Source organism: Protopterus annectens, chromosome 5.part0, assembly GCF_019279795.1.
Source record: "Protopterus annectens isolate FY-2018-M chromosome 5.part0, PAN1.0, whole genome shotgun sequence".
Classification (NCBI taxonomy): domain Eukaryota; kingdom Metazoa; phylum Chordata; order Ceratodontiformes; family Protopteridae; genus Protopterus; species Protopterus annectens.
In genome coordinates this window covers 654421162-654448946 of record NC_056735.1, presented here as the reverse complement: position 1 = coordinate 654448946, position 27785 = coordinate 654421162, and the positions used below count along the sequence as shown (strand labels likewise).

The 27785-nt window shown below is 41.2% G+C and overlaps 1 protein-coding gene across 2 annotated transcripts in view; it reads right to left on the bottom strand.

Moving 5' to 3' along the window:
• AGPAT3 (1-acylglycerol-3-phosphate O-acyltransferase 3) overlaps positions 1–27785 on the bottom strand; it is a 1609180-nt gene that overhangs the window by 241222 nt on the left and 1340173 nt on the right. For both annotated transcript variants that reach the window (XM_044072498.1, XM_044072499.1), the window contains one exon: positions 23155–23324. In XM_044072498.1, the coding sequence (XP_043928433.1) occupies positions 23155–23324 (170 nt within the window). The remainder of the gene's footprint in view (positions 1–23154; positions 23325–27785) is intronic.

The following is a 27785-nucleotide window of genomic DNA, read 5'->3' as shown; positions in this document are numbered from 1 at the left end:
TTGCATAATTTGGTTAATGACTGGGAAAATTACGTAAGTACTGTACAAAGTTCGAGCCCAAAGGATAATCAAAAGTATGCAGTAGCTCAGGTTAATGTTGCCAGTGACATACCAGATTTTCAAAATATGTATAAAGGTTATGATAGTTCAGCACTAAATCAGTTGATATATTTGACTTTATTCCAGGTTAAAAAGGATAGCTGACCATGCATTTCATTAAGACAGTTTTCACTCTATCGGGTTTAAAAGGTCAAAGGTAATTGCAGTCAGTAGCAAGCCTTTGGAGATTGGATTTTTAAATGAAGCCAATCAGCCTGAAAAAAGAATAACAGCAGAATTCTTGTGACATCCCCAGTGTGACAGTACCATTTTAAAAAATTATATTATGTCAAAATTAAGTATTGTGTCAGTCTGTCTACAGACTTGCAAGAACTTATTAGCAGCAAATGTTTATTCATGCAGAAGAATGTATGTTTATTTTATGCAGAAAAATGTAAATAAAGTCAGCACAGCAAGCAATGCTGCCAGTTTATAATTGTTAAAGCTGCATTTCATGCAGAAAACATGTAAATAAAGTCAATACAGCAAGGAATGTTGCCAGTTTATAGATGTTAAAGCTGCATTTCATGCAGATACAATGTAAATAAAGTCAGGGCGATAAGCAATGCTATCAGATTATAATTGTTAAAGATGCAAATATTATTTTAAGGACCTGATACTAAAACCAGCTTGCACAAGAAATGAAAAAAGAGGTTTACAAGGCCTAACTATAAAAAGGAAACCAACATTAAAGCAGGCCTTCCTTTACTTCATCAGTGACTGGAACGATGCAGAACAACATTTGGCAAAGAAATGTGGGACAGAAATTGACTGTATATGTGTTTTATTTATTTCTTCAATGCTTAAAGTAAGTATGGATGTTTTCAGACAATGTACTCATGTTTTAACAATTGTACAGCAGTAGTAGTTTTCAGTCTATCTGTGTTCAAATGGATTTCAGTTTGTATTCAGGTAGCACTGTCAAAATGTTCTCATGTTTCAGACAATTGTGTTAGTTCTGATATAACATGTACCAGCTTCAGTTATGCTTTTATTCTTTTAGTTTAGTTAGGTTTCAAAATATACAGAGCTATTTTTAAATGTTCAGTATATGCTAATGTAAATATCAGTCAAGTTTCAGGATATAACATTCATATTCATCTATGTGCTCAGTATAGTACATTTCAGTCAAATCTGAAATACTTCACATTATTTAGTCATTAGTTAAGGGTAAAGTGACAAACTTATTTGTAACAGGCTTATTACATTATTCAGTCACTAGTTAAGGGTAAAGTAACAATTATTTTTTACAGGCTTAAAGAATAGGTAGTGATAGTTATTCAATGCACTCAAGGCATAACAGGGAAGGCTTAATTTGTTAATTAGTTTACAGATTACAGTGCACGTTTACAAATTGCAGTGCACTTTACATTAGTCAGGAATTAAGGACACTAACAAACAATGCAAAGGTACAAATTTAAAATACAGAAAGTATAGGTTTTAGTAAATTATTATAGCTCATAAATATTCATAAAAGTTAAAAGGTAAGTAGCGTTACAAAACAAATTTAAATAAAATGTAGAGACACAAGTTAACACATAATATGGTAATTATGCTTAAAGACCATTTATAATCTTTTTAGTGCAGATTTCAATTAGTATTCATAAAATAGCCATCATGCTTGACAGGCTATACAACAAGTGGCAGGAAAAACTGCCACAAAGGGGATTTCCTCTATATCCAATGCAGTAAAAGAAAATTAAGGTAAAAGGTATAAGAAAGGTGAGTCACGTGGGCTCAACAGTTCAGGCAAATCTGGCAAAGGTCTAAGACATGCAAGAAAATGCTAATAACAGGGCACAATGCAAAGTTGCCAGTTCAGTCCCTGGAGTAAGGTTGTATGAGTATAGAATATAACAAGGGGCACTTTTGCTCTACATGCCAAAATTAATGGCTAAGCAGATAATAAAGTACAACCATCAGCTACTAAGTTATGTAGGTTTTCAGGAATTTTGGCCTATCATAAAGTATAGGTTTTAAAAACCTCAGATGCAGATAGTGCCAGTTTCAGAAAGCATGGTACAGTATACAAATAAATGTTGTAGGACCTCTTCCTCCAGAAAAAAGGGGGTTAAATAATGTACAAGTTTTAAATATATCACTCACTGGAATACTCTATAGACTATAAATCTAGGTAATATGAAATGAAATCATAAAGTTAAGAGATTTCAATCCAAACAGGCCATAAATGCTCAAGTGACACCTGGTGGTAAAATTTAAAATTGCAAGTTATTCAAATCATAACGTTAAAAGATTTCAATTCAAACAGGGCAAAAATGCTCAAGTGACACCTAGTGGCCACAATTAAAATTGCAGGTTTACCAAATAATTTTTTTATTTTATTTTCAGATTATAAGTAGCATAAAAGCTAAATATAGTAGTTAGCAATATAAACATAAGGTAACTACAGAAGTAGGTCCCAGTAGACTTTCATGAAGGGACCTCAGGGGCAACTGTTAGATCAGGATTTTTCATTGTACAGTAGTTATAAGACATTAGACAGGGTAAAGAATAAAATAAGCCTAGAAATGGTGTTTCGTTTATGCATACATTTTAGAAAGCAGAAACAAAGAATCTTCCACTGAATGTTGACCTTGCTGAAATAGAGTTTCTCCAGGGAAGATTGCAGACAGTTCTTGTTATGTTCCTTTCTCAAGGAAAGAATCAAGATATAAGTTAAGATAAAAAACAAGATGTAGCCTGAGGATCAAGGTTAGGGGTGTGGATATAGTCAATAGAGGAAAATTACTGAAAAAGCGAACATAATATTTTGTGTTCAGGATAGCAGGGCAGTTAAGGTTAATAAGTTTGTTCGACCTGTTACTTCAGAGAAGATGACAAACACTCGAGCCTGAGTACAGAAAACAGGTCATCTAGAGACTATGGCAGTTTACGTTGTTTGGGACAATCAGAATAATGTGCAGCAACTTGAACTGTTTATCAGTACTGTTAATGGAGACAGTATTCAGATATTGTGAACATCTAATAAAATGTTAATAAATGAACTACAGTGTTTGGAGAATTCAATCTGAGTGCACAAGACTTGGTCCATAAAGGAGATACTGACACCTACTCAGCACAAGCTTGGGTAATTAAGATTCACTTCTCAGTCTCATTGTATACAGTGCTTCCTGCTAATTACTATGCAGTACAGCATTATCAAATCTTACAGAAAACATCAGCATAATCTGAGAGAATGGCTTCGGAAAAATTAGAATTCGGAAATGCACTTACATGATGAACTTCTTTAGCAAAATAAAGCATATTCATTCTTATACTATCTTTGAGACCCAATAAATAGTGCACTGGTCTTTGGACTGCATAGAATAACCAGTTGTAACAGTTCTCGTCCAAATGACGTGAAAGCATCACTGAACTTTCGGTTTGTATTTCTTTACCTCCATAAGCAACAAGTCTCGGACTACTGGTTACATTGAGTCGTTAGTTAGTTCTCACTCTCGCAAATGTGTCTGCTGATATAGCATTACAGTTTGAACCAGTGTCTACTTTCAGCTCTGTGGATTTCCCATTAATCCAGACAGTACAAAATACTTCACTTCTTGTTAATAAGACTACTGCATCAATTCCTTCACCAAGCACTGATCCACCATCGACATAGAAAGCTGACTACTTTGGCTCTACTTGATCAACTTGCTTTTTGTGTGACCTTTCTTTACAACTGTTTGAGGCTTACTTGATTTTCAAAACTTTTGGAAATGGTTCCATTTTTTACACTTGTGACATTGCTGACCAAATGCTGAGAACTTCTCTCTTTTAGACTCAAGATTCACAACACAATTGTGACAGTTAACAATAAAGCTAGACTTGGGTTTTGTCGATTCATGCTTGTACTGCACTGACCTGGAGTGAGCTCCTTTCTTAGAACTTTCTGGAAAGCCATGTGCCTTCTTTGGAAACCCTGTAGCTGTCATATGCTTAGGGCTGCTCTTGTTTGCCAGGTTGCATGCTATCTACATTTGCTCTGGAGCTAACTGAAACCATGCTCTTGTCACTCACAAGCATACTTGTGTGTTTTTCCGTCACCTCATTGCTTTGACAAATGTCTATGGCTTTGCTTAATGTTAAATCACCGCCACAAAATAAAATCTTTCTCACAGCAGCACTATGAACACTACACACAAGCCTGTCCTTTATCAGCTCCTCCTTTAAATGACCAAAGTGACACATTTTAGCTCTGTTTCTCAAGTCAGCTATATAAGCTGCAAATGTTTCCCCTGGTTTTTGATCTCTTGTGTAAAACAATGCCTCTCTAATGTAATATTCGTCTAGGGGTTAGACATTTCTCTTCCCTTGATTCAGCTTGTACAGCAATATGATGGTCTGCACTTTCTCCTTCATATACTGCTGGTGCATACACAAATGAAGGCTCTTTTTCTATGGCCTCTGATCTAGCTAGGTATAGCAAAATGAATGTTTTGGTGCGTGCATCTTTATCTGCATAAGCCGCTTGTAAAAAAATATTGTACTCTTGCTCAAATATTCTCCAATTCTCTGCAATATTCTGATCAAATACAAGTGGTAGGGGCCTTCAAAGTACGTCTGCCATATTAACACATACCAGCGAAGGGTTTTGCAAATAAGCACAAACATACATACATGCACATATGCCAGAAATTACTGCCAGTATTTGTTTAATGCCTTTCTGGTCTGAACTTACACCTTTTGGGCTTTCCGTAATCATACAAATGAACAAACTCGTAAGTACCTTTGAATAACTGGACTTTATGAAATAAAATTCTCGGGTGCTTTGGTATTTTTGTAATGTTGCTGGAAAGGCTAAAATGCTAAAGTCATTTATAATGATTTGCTAAGATCATTTACCATCATTTTTAAGAAACATTCAATACCTCTATGACGCCAATGAACTCACGAGCACTGCAATACTCTTGTAATGTCGTCTTTTGCAAGAAAACATCTTTTATCAGTACAAGAAACATGTCAAGTAACTGCACAATGTAAATAAATTGAATATCTGGCCCAAAACTCAATAATTTTTCCAAGTAATTGCACTTTGTGAATAACTGCAAGCAGCACACTGAAATGTCCCCAAAATGGCGGTACCTTGCTAGGCAACTCTTTACATTACAAGAAGCACTCTGCAATGGCAACACTTTGCAAATAGACATGCCCAGCACACTTTTTGAAATGGGCATATTTTGTGTTTCAAGAAACAGTTGCACTTTGCACAGTATAAACTCTTTGAAACAAATGCACAATAATAAACACACACTGTAAGCACTTTTACACACTTTAAGAAGCTTCGAATAACTTTAGTTATGCCCTTGATACAATACAAAGTAGTACTTATACAAAAACATAGGACTTTGCCAAAATACATACAGTTGCTTTGCTTTATTTTCTCTTAATGTGCCCTTTTTTCTCTTATTACATTCGTTTTGCTTGTTTAAGCCCTTTTCATGCCCAAATGTACTTTTCTTGTGCTCATTTTGCTCTAAACATGCCCAGCTTTGCTTTAAAGACACTCATTTTGCTTTAAACATGCTTGTTTTGCTTTAAACATGCACATTTTATCAAATGTTTTTATTTTAAAATTTTCTTTAGTTAACAACCTTTGTGTGCTTTCTGCTTTCCTGATAATGTGGTTTATGCCCTTGTAATGCCCTGTTTTGTCTTTCATATCAAATAAATAGTTTGTGCTATTTCCCATTACCTTAGATTTTGTTCTGGCTCTTTGTGCTCTTTTCTCTCAGTTTTGCCTTCACTGTCATCTCTGCACCTCATGGCTCTAAATATTCTTCTCTCTTCGATCCCAGTTCTGACACCATGTCCCTCTCCTACCTCGGACACAATAGAAGAGTCTTTGCGGATTCTGTTTAAGCAGCTTTATTTTATACAAACACATCACTACTGAGTATAGAGGCTTACTGATTTTAACTTAAGTAACTTGTATACAAACTAACAACTGTGATCATGCATGCTCACTCTCTGACTGCACGGATTGCACATGTCTGGAATTTATACATGCATGTACAACCTCGCGTGCTTTTTAAAGATATTGCATCTACCCTCTTGATTATGGATTTGAATAGTAACATAGAAGCGTTGAAAAAGTCTTTAGTCTCCTTAGTCTTATTTGCAGTTCATGCACATTTTTATCAAACACAGAAGTTGCGGATGACAGTTAATAAAAAACTGATTTGGGAGTGGAGGAGGGTTAAGAGTTAAGTGGGATAAGCAGATTCTCCTCATTGAGCAAGGTAGTTAAGGGTTACCTTATTTGAAGGGATACTTTAGAGCTCTGCAGTTAAGGTTTATACACATACAAGGAGAAGGTGGAAAAGCGTGTGTGTGTGTGTGTGTGTGTGTGTGTGTGTGTGTGTGTGTGTGTGTGAGAATATGAGAAATCCTCAAGGAAAATAATACCCATACAAAATATTATATTCATAAGTGGCAAAAAACATACTGTAAGAAAGTACAGTTTTGTACCTACCATAAATGTAGATGTCCGATAGACATGCAACTGCAGTCATAACATGTGGGTTGTCCTGCCTCAGGCAGCCCTCGGTCGGCCGGATTCCAAAGTCTGGGTCCGGCGTCGGCTGATGTCGCACTTCTCTCCGTCAGAGCGGCTGGAGTACATAAGCATCAGCCGACGCCATTTTCTTCAGTGTTTCTTGCCCCAGATGCCAGGTGCCCTCCAAGGAAGGCTGTAATCAAATTGGAAGACAAAAACAAGATTCCAAACAAATAAATGAGCAATAAAACAAATACACCATAACAGATATCCCCAGCTAAGAGTAACAGGGATAGGAGTGGACCCTAGGCATAGAGGGGTATGGAGGGAGGGAAAATCCGACTGCAGTTACATGTCTATCGGACATCTACATTTATGGTAGGTACAAAACTGTACTATGTCCTTCAAGAATGCAACAGCAGTCATAACATGTGGGTAGAATACCATAGCTTAGCTGGGGGAGGAGGAATGCTCTAGGAAAAAGATGGTGTGGCAATCAAACCTTGCAAGACTGCCGAAGCAAAGCCTGCTCTGGATCTGGAGTATAGAGGGAGATTGTAGTGTTTGGAGAATGTATGCACGGAGCTCCATGTAGCAGCTTCTAGAATGTCCTTGGTAGGCACCCCTCTTAAGAATGCTGTAGAGGTGGCTGTAGCTCTGGTGGAATGTGGTCTGACATTGGCTGGAACAGTCTTTCCATGAAAGGAATAACAGAATCTGATGCAATGTCCAATCCATTTAGAAATAGTCTGTTTTGAAATTGCTTTTCCTTGGACTGCAGGGGCGTAAGCTACAAAAATTTGTTCAGACTTCCTACTGGCCTTGGTTCTGTCCAGGTAGTATCGAAGTTGTCTGTGAATGTCCAAGGTATGTAACAGTCTTTCCCCCTTATTCTCAGGATTGGGGAAGAAAGCAGGCAGATGAATGGCTTGATTTAAAGAAACCCTAGATACCACCTTTGGCATAAAAGTAGGGTTGGTCCTTAATGAGACCCTGTCTCTGTGGAAAATAATAAAGGGTGGTATTGCCATTAGGGCCTGTAGCTCCGAAACCCTTCTTGCTGAAGTAATTGCCAACAGGAAAGCTGTCTTCCATGAGAGAAATTGTAAGTCAACTGAAGCTGCTGGCTCAAAAGGAGGTAGGGTCAGTTTTTCTAAGACAAAATTGAGGTCCCAGGCTGGCACCGGGGCCTTTCTTGGTGGCTTAATGTTCTTGATTCCCCTGAGGAATTGCCTTAGTAAGGGGTGAGAAAAAACAGGTGGATCAGTGTTGTATCTAGCTGAAATAGCAGATGCATGCATCTTTATGGAAGAATATGAGAGGCCGTTCTTTAACATATCTGCCAAATATTCCAAGATGAGTGGGATGTTCAACAATGATGCATCATGTCCCTTGCTGGTATTCCAAATGCTGAATCTTTTCCACTTTGCTAAGTAAACCTTTCTGGTGGATGGTCTTCGAGCCTCTGTTAGTATCCGCTGAACTTCCTTGGAGAGAGATAAGCTGAAATTATTTATGGGATCTCCCAGGCTGTTAGCTGCAGTGTCTGAAGATTTGGATGCAGTGTTTCGAAATTGTGTTGAGTCAAAAGTAGAGGCCACTGGGGAAGGGCCCACCTCCTGGTGTGACATATGCTCCGTAGTAGTGGGTACCAGTGTTGTCTTGGCCAGTCCGGAGCTATTATGATTCCCTTGGGTTTCTCTGCTTTGATCTTTAGTAATACTGAGGTCATCAGTGGCAGAGGTGGGAATGCATAGATTGCTAGGGAGTTCCAGTTGAATGAGAGGGCATCTATTTTCCAAGCTTTTGGATGGTATGTCCTTGTGCAGAATTTTGGTAGAAGATGGTTGAGGTGAGAGGCAAACAGGTCCACTTCTGGCTTGCCCCATGTCGAAGTGAGTTGTCTGAAGGCCTTCGAATGTAACCTCCACTCGTGTGGATCTGTGAAATTCCTGCTTAGGCTGTCCGCCAACACATTGTCTTTTCCTGGAACAAACTGGGACTGTAACTGGATGTTTAGGCTCAGTGATTTCTCCCAAAGCTGCATTGTCAGTCTGCAAAGAGGGTAAGAGTGGGTGCCCCCTTGCTTATTTATGTACCACATCACAGTGGTGTTGTCTGTCCGTATCATTAAATGGCCTTGCTGGAGTTGGTGTTGAAAGGCCTCGATGGCATGCATTACTGCCAGCATTTCCTTTTGGTTTATATGCAGATGTGTTTCCTTTGGAGACCATTGTCCTTGTATACACCTGCCTTCCATGTGCACCCCCCCATCCAAGGTCTGAGGCGTCTGTAGTCATGGTCTGTGTTATCTGTGGTTTTTTGAATGACATACCTGTGTTTGCCTGGCTCACAGAGGCCCACCATAGGAATTCCTTTTGTAGGCATGGAATGAGTGGTATGATTGTCTCCAAGTTGTTGCTGTGTTGAGACCAAATGCTTTTTAGGTACCATTGAGGCTTTCTCATGAGTAGTCTTGCGACTGGAACCAGGAGAATGCAGGATGCCATGTAACCCAGGGCCTGTAGGAATCTCCTTGCAGTCATCTGGGTGAGTTTTGCTAGACCTTTGAAGTAATGAGTTAACTTCTCTTGCTTGTCTTCTGTCAGGTAAGCCATCTGAGAGGCTGTGTCTAGTTTGGCTCCTAAGAAGATTATTTGCTGGGATGGCTGCAGTCTTGACTTTTGGAAGTTGACTGTGTATCCCAGAGCTTGAAGTAATCGTATGACATAATCCAGGTTTTTGTCAACATCAATTTGTCGTCCGCTTGTATGAGGCAGTCGTCCAGGTACGGGTAAATTTGTATACCCTGGAGCCTGCAATGAGCAATTACTGAAGCCAGGCATTTTGTAAATACTCTGGGCGCAGTAGATAAGCCAAATGGCAATGCTGAGAATTGATAATGCTCTGGCCCTGCAAGAAATCTGAGGTATCTTCTGCAGCTGTGTCTGATAGGGACATGCAGGTATGCCTCCTTGAGGTCCAGAGTAATCAGCCATGACCCCTTGCCCAGCATGGGAAGGAGTTGCTGTAGAGTCAGCATTTTGAACTTTGGTACTATGAGAAAGGTGTTTAATGCGGACAAGTCCAGTATTGGTCTCCATTGAGATTCTTTTCTTGGAACAAGGAACAGTCTTGAGTAAAACCCCTGGTCTTGTTCTTGTTGTGGAACTCTTTCTATTGCTTTCATCCGAATCAGCAGAGTGATTTGCTTGATAGCCTCTGCCCTCTGATTTTGTGGCAGGTTTGGCATGCCTTGTTTTCTTGGTAAGGTATGAAAATGAAACCTGTACCCTCAGTCTATAATGTCCAAAATCCATTTGTCCTTTGTCAGTCTGTGCCAGTTCTCTGCAAACAGAGATAATTTCCCGCCCAAGGGAGCTTCCAGTTGTTCCCTGGTAGGCGGTAGTAGAGGAAAGTCATTGAGATTGTGGTTGTGGGGCAGGTGAAACCCCTGCGTCACTTCTTTGGTTTCCTGGCTGCCATTGTCGTCCCCTGTAAGGGCCTCTGTATTGGCCTCTTCCTCGGCCACGTCTGTTCTTACCCCTTTGAAACTTTTCTGGATTAGGAAAGGACCAGTTTTTTGAAGGCCAATTCCTACTGAATCTGGGGGGTTGAACCTGGAGGAAATCTTTCACAGTCTGGACTGATTTTGCTTTTTCTTCGATGGTCTTTAACACATCCTTAGCATTTGCACCAAAAAGCTTGTTCTTTTCCAAAGGTGCATCCAGAAGTTTTGCTTTTACATGATCTGGTAGAGGTTGATCTTTTAGCCAAGCATGTCTACGAATGACTGCCCCTGTCATAGCTGCCCTACATGAAGCTTCCAGTGCATCATATCCACACTGCAGGAAATGATTGCTTACTTGCTGAGTGTTATGTACAGCTTCCTGCAAAGTCTTCCTGTCTAAAGGCTCAGGAGTGGCTAATGTTTTTTGTAAATCTTCTAACAGATAATCCTGATATTGTAACATATGGAAAAGGCAATTTAAGGCTCTCATAGATAAGGTAGTGGATGTGTAAACCTTTTTGCCCCATCTCTCTAATGACCTAGCTTCCCTGTTGGAGGGCAAAGGATTTTTTGAGGTGGAGGCTGAAACCCCTTTAGGCCCCTGTGAAATAGTTTCCAAATCAGCAATGTGGGCCCTGAATAAATGGGAATGAGTTTCTGGGACCCTGTAATACCTGTCTGGCTTGGCTGGAGCAGGAGGAAGAGAATCCGGGGTAGCACTAGAGTCAGAATACAAATCATCCAGAACACAAAGTACAGGAGGAATAGCTAAGGGCCTGTGCTGAGGCATTTCCTAGAATCAGAATATTCCTGACCTTGCCACTTGAAATGTTCCCTCATGGTGTGCAGAACTTCCCCAAAAGAAATATCCTCAGGAGGGGAGGCCGAGGGGATGGAATCTTCTGCATCCGAGTCCTCATAGGTCTGGAAGAGCTCTTCCTGGCTATCAGAGTGGACAGAGCCCTCAGATTCTTCATCTGAATGTGTAGGGTCAGAGGGTTCAACCCGGGGCCTTTTATCAGGAGGAGGCTGGGATCCTCTCTCAGGATGGGCCTGTGAACCTCTAATCATGGAAATCAAATCAGCAGCCATGGACATAATTTGTGTCTCTGGAGTCGGCTGAGGTAAGGGTTTAGAAGTAATATGCTTGGTTTTGCTGGCTGCCTTAGCCCTAGTGTAGGCCTTAATAGACATGGCCATAGGGGGCCTGGCAGCTCCACGTGCAGGAGTGACCTTGTCTACAGCAATGGTCTCGGGCATTTCCTCGGTTTCGGTATCCGGAGGAAAATCTATAACTGGCGTCGGAGTAATGTCTGGAATCGGAGTCGTCGGTACTGCGGTGTCTTCGGTTCGGAGCGGTGGAGAGACCATCTCAGAGGGAACCGGAGCACTCGCGCTAGGTTTTGGAGTGGAGTCGGTGGTAGACGCGGGCCGAGGATGTCAGTCCCGGTCTTTTCGCTTTTTGGGCATTTGCGATGTCGGAAGATCCGACGGCATGGTGTAAGCAAAATTATCGCTGAAAAAATCTTCAGCGAACTCCGCCCGGCGCCTGAGAGTGGGCTTGTTGAAGCGAGCACAGGCCACACAGGCCGAGACGTCGTGGTCTGGGCCCAGGCAAGGGAGACAGTAAGAGTGAAAATCCTTATGAGGTATTTGTTTACCACAAGAAAGACAATTGTTAACTTTTTCAGTAATTTCTGACATCGGCTGAGGCAAGAAAAGGTCCCCAACGGGGTACTTAGCTTTTTTGATGACTTCGGTATCGTAGAATACAGGAGCTGACCGACCGGCACTTGCGAACTGCTTCTGCTTCGGGCACCGCGCGGCAAGAAAGACTGAAGAAAATGGCGTCGGCTGATGCTTATGTACTCCAGCCGCTCTGACGTCGGAGAGAAGTGCGACATCAGCTGACGCCGGACCCAGACTTTGGAATCCGGCCGACGAGGGCTGCCTCAGGCAGGACAACCCACATGTTATGACTGCAGTTGCATTCTTGAAGGACATCTAAGCCAGCCCAAAAATTGGAAAAGGAAGTAGGAGTATTGAAGAAAAACATGAGGGGACTGGAGGAAATCAGCAACGAAACCAAGGCTTTAGGCGCAAACATCTCTGGATGGACTTGGGACAGAAAGCTAATGGATTGGAATGAGGCTAAGCAGAAGTCTGGACTGCAGTTTACAGACTATCTTTGCTATCAGGGATTGATATAGTACAGGGAAAGAGAAAGGGACAGAGGAGTGCTAAGTGAAAAAACAGCTCTGGTAAAGTTTTTAGTTAACTCTAAAACAGAATCTGCTGTTAAAAAGAAATAATTAGTATGGCATATAAAACACTGTACAATAACTGTAATATAAATCAATAAGTGGGGGTTAGAAAAGATTAGGAAAAGAGAACAGAAACGCAACTTGCAAAGGAACAATGGGAGAAGTTTGCAAGGCTTCTAAGCACTTAACAACATCCTGAAAGTTAAAGATTTTTGCACTGAAATGTTTGTACAGCTATTTGTATAACACATGTAGACTTTAGATGATTTTTCCTCATGTAGATAGCAAATGCTACAGGTGTGATGGGGAAGACAGATGTAATTGTTGACATCATTTTTAGGAGTGTAACAAGCAGGAAGATTTTAAAAATTCACCAGAATGCTCTGACAGAAATGTTGGGGGAACAATAAATGTAACCAAGCGCTGGGTTTTATATTTTTATATATATATATATATATATATATATATATATATATATATATATATATATATATATATACACACACACACACATATATATATATATATATATATATATATATATATATATATATATATATGTGTGTGTGTGTGTGTATGGGATCACTACTAAATCTCGAAATTCCACAGTCCCGAGACTCTGAATCCAGAGGACCAGAATCTTGAGATTGTGGAATTTCGAACATAAAAAGACAACATGTTCTAACGTATATGCAGGGGGGCAAGCCCCCCTGCACCCCCCACCCTCCTAGCAACTTAAACATACCAACTCCGGGATCGCAGTACAGTGGAGTGAACAGCAAAATAGTGCTATGCAGAGCGGAACAGAAACTTTTCTGTTCACTCCCCTGTAGTGCGATCTCGGAGTTGGTACATTTAAGTTGCAGGAGGTGTGGGGGGTGCTGGGGGGGCTTGCCCCCCTAAATATACATTAGACAATGTTTTTTTGTTTACTTTTGTTTTTTTTTTTATCTTCGAGATTCCGCAACCTCGAGATTCTGGTCCTTGGGATTGTGGAATTTTGAGATTTAGTAGTGATCCCATGTGTGTGCATAAATATATGTGTGTGTGTGTGTGTGTGTGTGTGTGTGTGTGTGTGTGTGTGTGTATATATATATATATATATATATATATATATATATATATGTGTGTGTGTGTGTGTGTGTGTGTATTCATAGGTCCCCTTCAGTAGATTGTTTATAAGTTCAAACCACATATGGCCGAGACCATATGTTCGGCCTTGTAAAAGTCCGATCTGACTTAATGGAGATTTCTGTACAGAGTGGAAAGGGAAGATTTCCCATTTCCACAATGTAGTGTGATCTCGGAGTTGGCATATTTAAGTAAGGGGTGTGTGGGGGTAGCCCCCCTGTTATAGACGTTTAGTTTTGTGTTTTTTGGTTTTATGTGGTTTTACTTCAGTGTTCAAACTTTTACGAGTTCGAACATATGGTCTCGGCCATATGTGGTTCGAACTAGTAAAAGTTCGATATACTGAAATAGATCCACATATATATATATATATATATATATATATATATCTATATCTATATATATATTCACCTATGATGCTCGAATACTGAAATATCGAATTTCAGTAACTCGAGACAAGAAGGACGAAACTCCACAACCAAGAAAACCCAAAATACCAACATGTAAAACACCAAACCCTCCCCTGACATAAAACTACACAAAACAAAAACAATTAAACAAAACACACTAGTCTATATTTAAGCAGAGGGTAAACATATATCAACTTCGAGGTCACACTAACATAAAAACAGAAACACACCTATCTCTATGAGCCCTACACTCCCATTACACACACACCACACATGTAAAACAATCACCACACTCAACATCTATACACACACCCTCACCAACCTACCCTAAACTGCACCTACAACATCCAAACATATAACAAAAATACATACCTACCCCTAAATCCTTAACTACTACACACTTACCTACATTTCCGAACATAACAGCACACCGACCACCATCTTCAACACTCACACACCACTACATCTTAAAGACACAGCACAATATACACACATGCACCGGGAAATACTTACCACACATTCGATATTCTCAGATTCGACAAAGTGCAGTTTCAACAAACTGCACTTTCATTCTTCTGGTCTAGAGATACTGAAATTCAATGTTTCAGTATTTTGAGCATCAGAAGTGAACCCATACATACATAACGCACGGAAATGAAAAACGTTTGCCATGGTTTCTTTTCTTTCTATTACTCTTTCACTTATTTCATGGTAGATTTTCCATCATGCAAGCATGACCCCTAATCCACTGCATCTACATGTCAAAGGAACATTTATTATGTGTAAACATATTATGCTCTAGTCTTTTCCATATGCTGTAGCTCATTCTTCTCCACAGTACGTGACATTTTCATTAATGTATAGGGACCCTGTTTCAGAATGGAGTTGATGTTAAGACATGAACTATGTAATTAGTGGCTCTGACCGCTAAAGTACTAAATGCAGAAACTTTCTTCCTAAACCTATGCAGTAACCTCTATTTCCACTCAAAAGGAAGACTTCCATGTGAAAACCTTTTTCAAAGTAGTAGAAGGCAGTGCCAAGCTTGGTTTGTCAGGTTTTAAATGACTGAATTATAGCTGTCTGCATGACATTAATTTAATAACTCAGCAGACCAAGGGGCTGATGCCTGTGTTTGGATGCAATCTATTACCATTTCAAACATCCTATAGAATTTTAGTCACAGGAGTAATCTTGCCTCCTTTTGCATTCTTGGGGCTGTCCAGTTTAACTGATTTTCAGATTACTGATGCTGCACTCCTGTGTGTGATATTCTTCAGATGAGATGTTAAACCAAGGTCCAATCTGCTTAAGATGGTGGTAGCTCAGCTGAATGCAAAAGATCCTCTTGCACTTATCAAAAAAGAGCAAGGGAAGTTTCCCAATGCCCTGGCCAAATTTCCTCTTGTAGCACTAATACTAACTCAGCCCCCAAAAAAAAAAAGAGGCCGCTAGCCTAGTTGTTTAACTTAGTCAAAGGAAAAAAGATGAATGAATGGACAGATAAAGTTTCATCCTTGTCATTCATTCACCATCGTACTAAGTGTTATGTCATTTTCAGGGGATCCAGATGATTATGAGAAGTCTTCAAGGTCAGGAAGAATAAACTCAGAAGAAAGGATGACAAAAAAAACTCTCTTTCTCTTGCTCTGAGAAACACAGCCTTTTGATGGTACTCACAAAGGTTCTGTTTCTTATACTCTAAAATGAGATATGGGACCACTTCCACTCCCTGATGTTTAGTACTTCTTACAGAATCTGGCAAAGGCAAGAAAAGGGAATTGGCCTAGGGTGACAGTAGGCTCTCCTACTACAGAAATATCTGGATCTTCTATCTCTTTCACTTACAGAACAATCTTAGGCAGGTCAGAAGTTAGTAGTGTAGTACAGTCTAAGGAAATGTGACTTAATGATACAGTACAAAGACATCATCAATGCCCATGAAAACTCAAAAAGCAATGAAACTGTCAACTGCATGCCACTGTTTTTGGAAGCTGTCAGTGAAGTCGTGCGAGCCAGAGAAAAATCTGCAAATGGTTATAGTTTACCATAGTATGTGAGTGAGCATTCTTTTTTCTTTTTTTTCTTTTCCAAGACTCAGCCATTTCATTAATCTTCTAAACTTCTGCTAGTTCCAAAGGTTTAAATGAAAATGCTTTTACATAGATTTTTTCAGTTCAGGAAACTAACACTTTCTTTTTTCATTTCAGTAGCCTGATTAAATTAAGCACAATTCTATAGGGGCAGATCCAAAAGAAAATAAATGTTATATGTATGGTAATCCTCTGTGCTATTTGCCTACCACAATAACAGCTGATCTTGTGTATCAATAGTTAGAAAACACACCTAAAATATTAAAAAGTAGAGAACTTGGCAAGGAAAAAAATCTATTAAGACAAGCCTCTATGCAGTCTCAAACTCTGAAGTGGAAAGAAGACTCAAAGACAACATTTAACAATGTGGTTTAAATGAGGGAAATCTTGCAAATTTATGTTGAGGCCTACGAGACCTACAGTGGCTCCTGACAAAGAAGAAATATTCAGTGCAGGAAGCAACATATACAATACTTCCCTTGTCAGAAGTCTGCTTTTTCATGGAGAAAGCCTACATAAGTCATATAGGTTCATAGGTGTGTACTAGGCTAATGGGCTTGAAGCCTTTACAAGCCTAGCCCATAGGATTACCCTGGCATTGTGCCTTAGTTCCCAGTGGCTCTGTTGAGTAGAGCCACTGAAGTGATCCCCAGGGTGAATTTTCTATTTCCCATCCACTCATCAATATTTCTCTTGAAGAGGGCCAGTGAGGTGCTCTGTTTGACACGTATGGGAAGTCTTTTCCATAGCATGAGCAGTCTCTGGGTTATGAGCATGTCCCTCCAGCATGTTCTGTTGATTGTGGTAATGAGGCAGAGGTCTCTGCAGCATGTAAAGCGGAGGGAATGGGATTTCTTTAGAGGTAGCATTTCTAACAGAGCTGGGTCAGACATGGCTTTGTAAGTCAAGCAGAGATCACTTCTACGTAGGTGATATGAGACAGAGAACAGTTGGGAGTTTTTTTGGTTTGTCCATATAGGTCAAGTGTTTAAGGCCTAGGATCCTCTTTGTGGGGTACTTTTGTGGCTCCTCCAGTTGTTGCAGATGTCTAGTGAGGTACATGCCAAATGGGGCATTGTACTTGATGATTGGCCTATTGAGGGAAGAGTAGAGGGAGACAATGACCTCTTTCTTCCTGGATGCAAAACCCTTAGTAATGAGATGTGCCACATAGAAGGGCTCTGACCATAGTGGCAATGTGGTGGTCAAAAGAGAGGTTGCTGTCAACCTGTGTTCCCAGATCTCTTATAACGCCTTCTGTATTCAGTGGGCTACCATCGATGTGGTAATTCATGGGAACCGGGTTTTTCCCAAAGGGGATGACGACACATATTTTGGTATTGAGCTTAAGGCCATGGTTCTGACAATAGACGTTGGTCTCAGTGAAGCCTTTCTGTAGGATGTCAACATCACTTGGGGAGTTAATAATAACTCCCAACTTGCAATAGTCTGCAAACTTTCTCAGCCAGAGTCCCTTCCTGTTGGCCTGGACTTTGGGGAAGTAGATACCAAACAGGAGAGGACTGAGGACCGAACCCTGTGGGACTCCACTCGTGACTGGTCGACAGTCTAACTTGAAGTCAGCTACTTTCACACTATGGGTTCTATCTGTGAGCCAGTTTGCAACCCACCTAGTAATATACGGGTTGATGCCTAGCTTAGTGAGTTTTTCTATGATTCCTGAGTGGGGAATGATATCAAAGGCCTTGGCCAGATCAAGGTAGGCTGTATGAATCATCTTGCCTTCATCCACAGCTTTGGTGACTGACTCAAAGAAATCAACCAAGTTGAGCAGGCATGATCTACCCCGTCACAAAACCAAACTGTGTAGGATCCAGAGTTTGGAAATTCCGTATATCCTTGTTTATTAGGTCCATGATGATGCTTTCCACAGCTTTGCATATCAGACTCATCAGGCTAATGGGGCGATAGCTCCCAGGGTCTGTAATCGCTCTTCCCTTGTGGAGCGGAATGACTGTAGCAGTGCAACATTCGGTAGGGACAAAGCCTGAGGTGAGGCTGTGGTTGAACAGGGCACACAGGTTTGGTGCCAGTTCACTCTGTGGTTCATGTAGAACATAGCCAGCGATATTTTTAGGTCCCATAGAAGCTGTATTCTTGGCCTTGACAGTGTTGTTTTAACATGTGCAGCAGTAATACTGGGTGCCTGGCAATCTACTGGCATTGTGATTGGTCCTTTGGGAGGGAGAGGTAAAGTTGGCACTGAATCTGTCGGCCAATATATTGTACCACTGTGCAGTAGCTCAGAGCAAATCTGGGTATTGCCGTGGAGATTCTTTACATAACTATAGAAGGCGTTGTGGTTGTCTTTACTACCTGCTGCAATCCTGTTTTCATAGCTAGCTTTAGAGAATTTGATGAGGGAGCTCAACGTTTTGTTGAGGCTGATAAGGGAGTTTTTCCACTCTTGGGACTTCACCTTATTCCGCATCAGTTTCCTCCTTCCGTTGTAGAGTTTGTTTATGGCAGGTGACCACCAGATTGGTTTCCTTTTCTTAGAGGAGAGCATCTTGGTTCTGTTGGGTATGGCGAGATCCATGCATTTGTATACATGTTCATACAGTGCATTGATGTATGATTCGGCGGTCATGCAACTATTCTCCATTTGCATGGGTGCTGTGAAGTTAGCCACCTCTGTTTTTAGGAGCCCAAAGTTAGCTTTGGAGAAGTTTTTCGGGTCAATATTATGTGATCGAACACTGAAATGTTCGAATGCGTAATAATCGACACCCTAAATATCAAACCGTTAGAATGTTGAATGGTTCAATGGAGATCTCGATACAGTGTGGACATGGAAGTTTTCCATTGTCTGCACTGTAGTGCGACCTTTGAGTTGGTATATTTAAGTAAGCCCCCCTGCTTACAGCATTTTAATGGTTTGTTTGGGTGTTTTTTTTTTTTTTTTTTGCCATTCGACATTACGGCGTTTCGATATTTTGGGGTCGATTATTACGTGTTCGATCACTGTTCCATCACGTAATATAAACGCGTTTTTTCATGGTACTTACCTTTGCGTGGGGGATGGGAGGTGGGAGGGATGTGTATTTCCAAGGTGATTAAGTTGTGGTTGGATCTAACCAGGGGGGAGTTGACTACTGGTGTACAGCAACGTTCGCCCATGTTAGTAATGACCAGGTCAAGGATGTTACCACCTCTTGTGGGGGTAAGAACGAGCTTGTCAGGGCACTGGAATTAATGAATTCCAAACGTTGGGTGAGTGTATTGGTACATGAGTAGCTGAAGCTGCCCAGTATGAGAGTGTTAGGCTGGACCCTAACATTCTCCGGGGTGCTTAGAAATGTGGAGTGTGAGTCTTGGGACATGGTTGGGGACCTATAGCAGGCTACGACCTGAATCGCTGTGTTACTCGATGTTAGCTGTACCTGATGTATCTCTGATGTATTATGTTGGGCTACCAGTCTGGAGGTGTGCGCATCCTTTATGAATATTGAAACACCATCCCCTTTGGAGTATTGGTCCACGTTCTGGGGCTGAAAGGTGTGGAATGAGTTACAGAATTGTAGTGCAGGGGTGCTTTCTGCTGCTTTAAACCAGGTCTCTGTTACAGCACAAATGTCGATGTTTTCTATTTTAAGGAGTGCTTCGAGCGAGTGCATTTTGAGATTTAGACTTCTAGCGTTGAGCAGCATGACCTTCAGACTGCATTTGTTTGTAGCTGTTACGGTGATAATTTGGTCTTTGGAACACTGCCTAAAAAAGGCACTATAGGGGTGGAAGGAGCCTTGGGCAGTATCCAGAAGCCCAGGGGTGACAGATGCAGGCCATCTCTGGCAAAGCATCGAGGTCTGTCAATCATGTCACTCCAGGCAGACAGGCACTGGATCCCCTTAGAATGACACCAGAAACTTAGCCAATTGTCGAAATCAATCATTTTCCGCTTGTACTGTGGTATCACTCTGGGTGATGGTAGGATGCTGCTCAGGGTTAGGGTCATATCCGCCTGGGCTACATAATCCGAGAGCTCCTCCATGTCTCTTTTCATGTAGTCCAGGGAGGTACATCTCAGGTCATTCACACCCACATGTACAACGACAGATTCATATTTGTACCTGTTGTCAAGGGACCTGAGTGTATGCGTTATTTGATGAATTCTGGCACCTGACAGGCAGCTGTTACTTTCTCCTTATTCAACCTAGTGAGTGGGACATTAGTGTGCCTCACTATTGCGTCACCTACGACTAGTGTGTTAGGCATGCTGTTTTGCCTTGGGGGCTTTGGTTGAGTGGCACGCTGTTCAGGAGAGTTATGTGTCTCGTGATTAGTGTTGTGTTGTGGTGGTTGAGTGCATTTCTGCCTTGGAAGTCTCTACTGTTTGGGTAGATTTTTATTGAGAGCCTCCGTGAAGGTGGTTGTGTGGTTTGTGTTTTTATATGAAGGCAGTGCTGGTGTGTATTCTGGAGGGCTATGTGTTCCTTGTGGTGTGGTACAAGTGTTGACCTTCTCCTCCTGACTAGCTATTCTGGTCTTGGCTGGAGAGTGACTGGCTTCTAATTTGAATATATAAGTGCACCTCTCGCAAGTCTGAGTGTTGGGAGGTAAGAGGAGAGGGTTGTCAGTGTACATGAGGCAGTTGCTACATTGCCTCTGGATGCCCAAGTTCACCAGGTTAATAGGCAAAAGCACACGGAACTGACCTTTAGACAGACATGCCTGGAGGGATGGGCATTAATAATAAGTACTGGGGTTGTTTCTTTGTACGTTTAATGCTGGTAGCACTTTGTGTGCTACAATAATTGCTACAAGAAGTCTGGTAAAGTGCTAGACTAATAAGCTAGTAAAAGTGGAGGAGAGGAGAGAACTAGAAGATCTAAGGGAAAAAACTGAAGAGCAGACTTTGGCACCACTCAGAAGCTTACAAACAGTCCTGGATACAGCAAATCTGTATCTGGACTAGACTAGTTACAGAAAAGGAAGGAAACAAGCACAAATGCGGGCTTTTAATACAGAACGTTGAAAGAGATGGAAAAAACTGCCAAAACATCCAATAAACTACAGTTTCTGGGCCAGAAACCACTCCTCTTGTGGTAGATAGGCCACCTAGTGCTTACCACTACCACTGATAAGCTAGAAGGCTTCCCTCCAACAAAGAAAGGCTCAGCACGTCCTGGATACAACAAATCTGTACCGGGACTAAACTAGTTACAGGAAAGGCAGGAAAGAAGAGCAAATGCAAGTTTTTAATATAGTTTCTCAGTGGTCACAAAGTGAGCCTGTATGACTCATGAGTACAGTCTACATGATGCTGCTGTGCTCTGGAAAAAAGGCAGATTCATAACTAATTGAGGAAGGACTCCTTATGTGCCAAAACAATGTAGAGATGCTTCACACCTCTACTTCATTTGGTGCAGGATAAATTTCAGGATACTTTAATACACTATGTACTACAGAATAAAACAAAAAACTGAAGAACAGTTACACTGTATTTTGTACTGTGATACACAAAATATAGAATACAAGTGCATTTGATAATAATTCATATTTAAAATGAACCTTACTACAGCCAATTTCCTAAATTATGCTCTTCCAACAATGATTCTCTAAACCATATTTTTTCAAGAGTTGTAACAGTTATGTTTGCTATTTCTGAGATATTACAGCTGCAATAGGTTATTTCTTTGTCAAAGCCAAATTTTGCACTGTAACAACATGCCTCCTTGCCAAGAGATTGACAGAACGTTGCATATTAAAGTAGAAATGCAGTAAAATAAAAACAGACTGTATCCCCATGTTCCTGTCCCACAGTAAGGACAGAACAAATATAGGGCTATTGGCCCAGGATGTAGGCAGGTAATGTTATGCTGTCCTTCCTTTGCTGTGTTTTTTTTTCCTCAGTAAGTCATCTACATGAGAACAATGGAAATGCATTAAGTATCACATTCTTGGTACATTTTCTGAGCTTGGGAAATGACAGTGCAGCTCCATCTATACATCCACAATCTCTTTTTCCCATTTGTACACCTGGGGTTGGGGTGGCACTTGAACAGTGGCTCTAGAAGACCACCACTGTTGGCACTGCTGGATAGTCCTGCTGTGGATACTTTTCCAAAGGTACTTTTAAACAACACCATCAACCAGGCTTCTCTGCAAAAATATATATTATTTCTTGACACCACAATTTAATATTTGTAAACGCCACCAAGAAGAAGCAGTAAACAAGTTACTGGCTCAACTACAGTTACACCATAAACACTCAAATTACTAAGTCCCGATAGAAGTCAGCATGTTATGTTCACATATTTAAATTAACAAAACACAAAAATGCATAACTGTTGATAAGTACATTTTGCAATTCTATTGGTTCTTTAACTCTGTAGCCATGCCATGTCTGAATAATCAACTATTCTTATGTTTATTTCCTGCTTTCAAAGAAATATATACGGTTGCAAATGAATGTTATTTGTATTGCCCAAGTGAATATGCATTTTGCATGTTCTTCCATTATGAGTACTTGACTTTGTAATGTGATTTAATAACTAATTGTACTAAAGCTGCTGGACCTGGGTTTTGAGTCAAAAAGGTTGGAAGACCAGGATACTTACCCACTAAACAAACAGAAATAAAAATTGGAATGCGACAGGGAATGACTACTCGGAGACATCATTTCACTGTTTCTGTGTATGTGCATATGTGGGATCCCTGTATATTTACAAACAAGATCTCTCTCTCTCACACACACACACACACACACACACACACACACACACACACACACACACACACACACACACACACACACACTATCTCATATACATACAATGGCTAAAGGCTGTGCATTTGACTCAGCATGGTACAGGTAGGTATAATAATGACTAACAGCGTATCATATTTCAAAACGTTCTGTATTTTACACTGAACTGTAAGTGGTGGAGTGGAGCAGGGGTGCACTTTGGAATACATATCATTCCTTAAAAATCATACAACAATGCAACAGTTAAAATGCTTTTCAAAATACTTTATCTCTCAAGAAATTACTTCAGACAATACATTAAACAGGTGTCAGCTTTAGTATATGTCTGCTGTCATCACAAATCACCTGCATTTCATGTAATCAGTTGAAGCATGTTTATGAGATGCACAACATAACAATAATTAAGGTAACATCACCTACCCCTAAGACTCCGTAGCGTTCACACATGGTCCAGCCACACAGAAAATCAATTTCATGGTTATGATTTAGTATGATGATTACATGCTCCTTCCCAAACTTGTCTATAGTGGCCTGGTCTGTGAACAATGTGCAAACAGTGCCTGACCACCATTCCAGAAGCATTACCAATTCTAAGAAAAGAGAGATGAAAAAAGAAACTGAGCTAAATACCCAATAATAAAGCAAAAAGGATTACACATTTTCTAAGCCAACTTTACCACATTAAGCAGAGTATGAATTAAGGAAACAAACTGCTTGCAAACATCATGTAAGAAATTCTAGTACACAAGCAATAGAGAGAACAGGACAAAATACAGCAAGATACATGACTGTCTACAAGTGACCTGATGGTGAAATCAGATTAGGTCAGTGATAGCCACCTTCTGTTCTAAAGGTTTAAGCATGGAATCATGGCAGACTCCTTTAGGTTCCAAAATTACCTAAGCATTTGCCAAAATGTAAACAACACAGTACATGCCTGATGTGCACAAACACAGCAAGCAGATACAGTGAACAGTGCATGTGCAATCCCATCAATTTTGAACAAATGCAGCTCCATCAAAGCCATTCAACTGAATGGGTTTAAAAGTACAGTTTCAGATCAATGGGGAATAAGCCCCCCACACCACTCATAATGGGGGCTTTGCCCTCTGAAGCCCCTTACTTACAACATACACTGAGGTCTCACACAACTTCAGAGTAAGACAAAATTTGTTTACTTTCAACTATCATTGACTGAAGCAATGCAACAAAACAATATCAGATAAGGTACTATCAATTTTTATCGGGTTCCTATTAGTACAATGAAAACGCATTTTGTCGAATGCGTTTTCGTCAACACATGTAGAGTGAACAGGCAAAACAGTGAAGCGGCTGTTCAGCGAATTCTTTCCCTGGGAAAGAAGTCGCTTGACAGCTTTGTTGTTTTGCCGTGTTCTGAAATGTAATGTGGTCCCTTGTCCAGTATAGCTCCCGAGCGTGATTGTGCAACAGTTACTGACCTTAGGGTTAAGGTGCGGGTTAAGGTAAGTGCATATGTATGAAAGTGTTTACCGTTTTATATTTTGCGTTAGATGTATGGTTGAGTTGCGTGTGTATGTGTTTTCAGCTGTTTACTTTTGTTTCGGGGGGGGGGTAGAATTAGGGTTAAGGTAAGCGTGTATGTGTTTGGAACTGTTTATGTAAATGTGCGAGTGTTACTGACCTTAGGGTTAGGGTGCGGGTTAAGGTATGTGCATATGGTTTAAAATGTTTACTGTTTTTTTTGTTAAATGTATGGTTGGGTTATGTGCATATGTGTATTTAGTTGTTTACTATTTTTTTTGGGGGGGTATAATTAGGATTAGGGTATGTGTGTATGTGTTTGGAAGTGTTTAATGTTTTTTTTTTTGGGGGGGTTGGAACAGCGATTTCTTTCCCTAGGAAAGAAATCGCTGTTCTGTGGTTTCGACACATCGTTCGCTATTTTTAGCGTTCAGTGTTGCAATATAGACCCTTTTTATCCCGTTTACATTTCTCATCTGTTAGAAGATGCAAAAAATGCAGCATACCCTCAACACTATACATGATTTATGAGATCTTAAGCTTTACAGTACTCCTTAAGCATTAATAAAAAAAAGTTGTGTGCATTTTTTATTTTTATTACTATACTTTTTTACTTTTGTAGATGTCCATGCATTCAACACTTATTTATGACTGTTCCTGCTTGGAAGCAGCATAACACCGTGAACAAACTCTGCTGCCAAATGTATTAATCTTGTTTGTTTAACTGGGAAAAATAGTCTTTATTCATAGACCCTTTTCAGCCATGACTTACACCATCGCTGCAAGCATCCATGTCGCATGCACACTGCACTACAAATACCAAAACGAAAACAAGCCAAAATGCACGTGCAATAACCAAGATGCATTAAAGACAGACTTTTTAAAAGAGTCTACAAGATGGAAGCAATATCTGTTTACAAACTAGAAAAGCATTACTTTTCTTAATAAAATCAAATGGAACTTCATCAAAACAACAATAAATCCAAGGATTTAAATATACATCATAGTTAAAAATGTGAACAACACTGACCAATAAAATTGCAGTAGTTAAAAATAAGTTGTTTGCAAAGTACAGTTGTGTACACTTTCCATAAATGTAGATGTTCAAGTGTATTCACTGTTGCAGTCATCACATTTATCCTGCCAGGGTAGCCCTCGACCGGCCCGAATACCAGAGACTTAGCATTTCTGCATCGGATGCTGTCGCTTGAAAACTGACGTCAGGTCGTCAGTGGTATAAAGTAAAGCAGCCGACGCCATTACATCAATTTTTCTTGCCCTAACCTGTCAGGAGCCCCCAAAGTCGGAGGCCAGGTTCTGGTGGAAGAACACCACCAGTGGAAAATAAATACCCATATGTCCCTTGTAAGGAAAGGAGAACAACAAGGAAGAATGGTAACGAAAGGGGAAAGAGAAAAAAGGGGGATGGAAGGAGGGAAACCAGGACTGCAACAGTGAATACACGTGAACATCATACATTTACGGTAGGTGTGCACAACTGTACTATGTTCTTCGTGTTTCACTGTTGCAGTCATCACATTTGGGTAGATTCCTAAAGCTGAGGAAAAGGGTGGAGGCAGTCAAGTAAGCTAGGGGCTGGCTAGGATGCCCTGCAATACTGCAGAGGCAAACCCTACCCTGGATTTGGAGAAGAGAGGCAGGTGGTAATGCTTGGTGAAAGTGTAAGCAGATGTCCAGGTGGCAGCCTCCAGGATGTCCCTGTTGGGGACTCCTCTGAGGAAAGCTGCAGAGGTGGAGGCTGCTCTGGTGGAGTGTGTCCTGACCCCCTTGGGGGGGGGGGGGGCTTACCATGCTGTTTGTAGCAGAAATGGATGCAGTGTGCTATCCATTTGGAAATGGTTTGCTTGGAGATGGCTTTGCCTTCTGCCCCTGTAGCAAAGCTAATCAGCAATTAATCAGACTTTCTGAAGGATTCAGTCCTGTCCAGATAGTATCTGAGCTGTCTGTGCACATCTAGGAGATTGAATAATCCTTTTTCCCTTGTTCTGGGGATTAGGAAAGAAGGTGGGCAAATGAATGGATTGGTTGAGAGCCACATTGGACACCACCTTGGGCATGAAGGTTGGTTAGTTCTGAGGGATATCTGGTCTGCATGGAAGATGATAAAGGGTTCCACAGCCATGAGTGCTTGCAGCTCAGAGACTCTTCTGGCTGAAGTGATGGCCAGAAGGAAGGCCGTCTTCCAGTAGAGAAATTTTAGCTCTGCAGATGAAGCTGGTTCGAAAGGAGGCAGTGTGAGCTTTTCCAAGAAAAAGTTAAGGTCCCAAGATGGTGTTGGTGCCCTTCTGGGGGGGGGGGTCTCAAGTTGCTAGCCCCTCTGAGGAACTGTTTGATCAAAGGGTGTGAGAAAAGGGGCTGTTCAGTGGGAAAATGAGCAGAAATAGCAGAGGCATGAATTTTTATAGAGGAGAAAGAGAGATCACTGTCTAGTAGGTCAGCTAAGTAATCCAGGATGACAAGGATGAAGGGCTGTGCCGTAATGGCCCCCCTTAGCCTGGATCCAGGTGCAGAACCTTTTCCATTTATCTGCATAAGACTTTCTGGTGCTAGGGTGTCTGACCTCACGGATAACATCCAGAACCTGGTTACTGAGGATGGCAGATTGGTTCGGGGTTAGGGAATAAGCCAAGCTGCCAAACTGAGTGTCTGCAATTGGGGATTCATGAATTCCCCTTCCCTCTGGGTTAGGAGGTTCGGAATCTGAGGAAGATGCTTTGGAGGTAGGGGGGACAGGCTGCGCAGCAAGGGGTACCAGTGCTGATGGGGCCAGTTTGTAGCTATAAGAATGGTCCTTGGTTTTTCCTCCCTTATTTTGAGCAGTACCCTGGGGATGCGAGGTAGGGGAGGAAAGGCACAGACCAAGAGGTTGACCCAGGGGAAGGAGAGGGCAACCATTTTCCAAGCCATGCAGTAATGCTCCCAGGTGCAGAATTTGCTGAGCTGATTGTTGGTGTGGGAAGCAAAGAGGGCGACCTTCGGGCTTCCCCATTTCTGAGTTACTAGGGTGAAGGTACTTTTGTTGAGCTGCCACTCGTGTGGGCCCAGAAGGTTTCTGCTTAATTGGTCTGCCAGGGAGTTGAGAGAGCCTGGTAGGTATTGTGCTAACAGGTGTAGTTGCATGGAAGAGGCTGCGAGCCAAAGGGTCACGGCCAGCCTGCATAGAGGGTAGGTGTGAGTTCCTTCCTGCTTGTTGATGTACCACATCACAGTGGTGTTGTCTGTCTTGATCAGGAAAACACCTGGAGAGAGAAGGGCTTTGAAAGCTATCAAGGCATGCTGCACAGCCGTCATCTCTTTTTGACTGATGTGCAGGGGGATTTGCTGTGGGCTCCATTGGCCCTGTATGCACCTGCCATCCAGGTGTGCACCCCAAGCATAGTCTGATGTGTCTGTGGTGAGGGTGTGGGCAACAGGGGGTGGGGAGAAGGGCAGTCCCTTGTTGTGGCAGCATGCTGTTGCCCACTAAAGAAATTCCTTTCTGAGGCAAAGAATTATAGGTAGAAGTGTTTCCATGTCTTGAGAGTCTT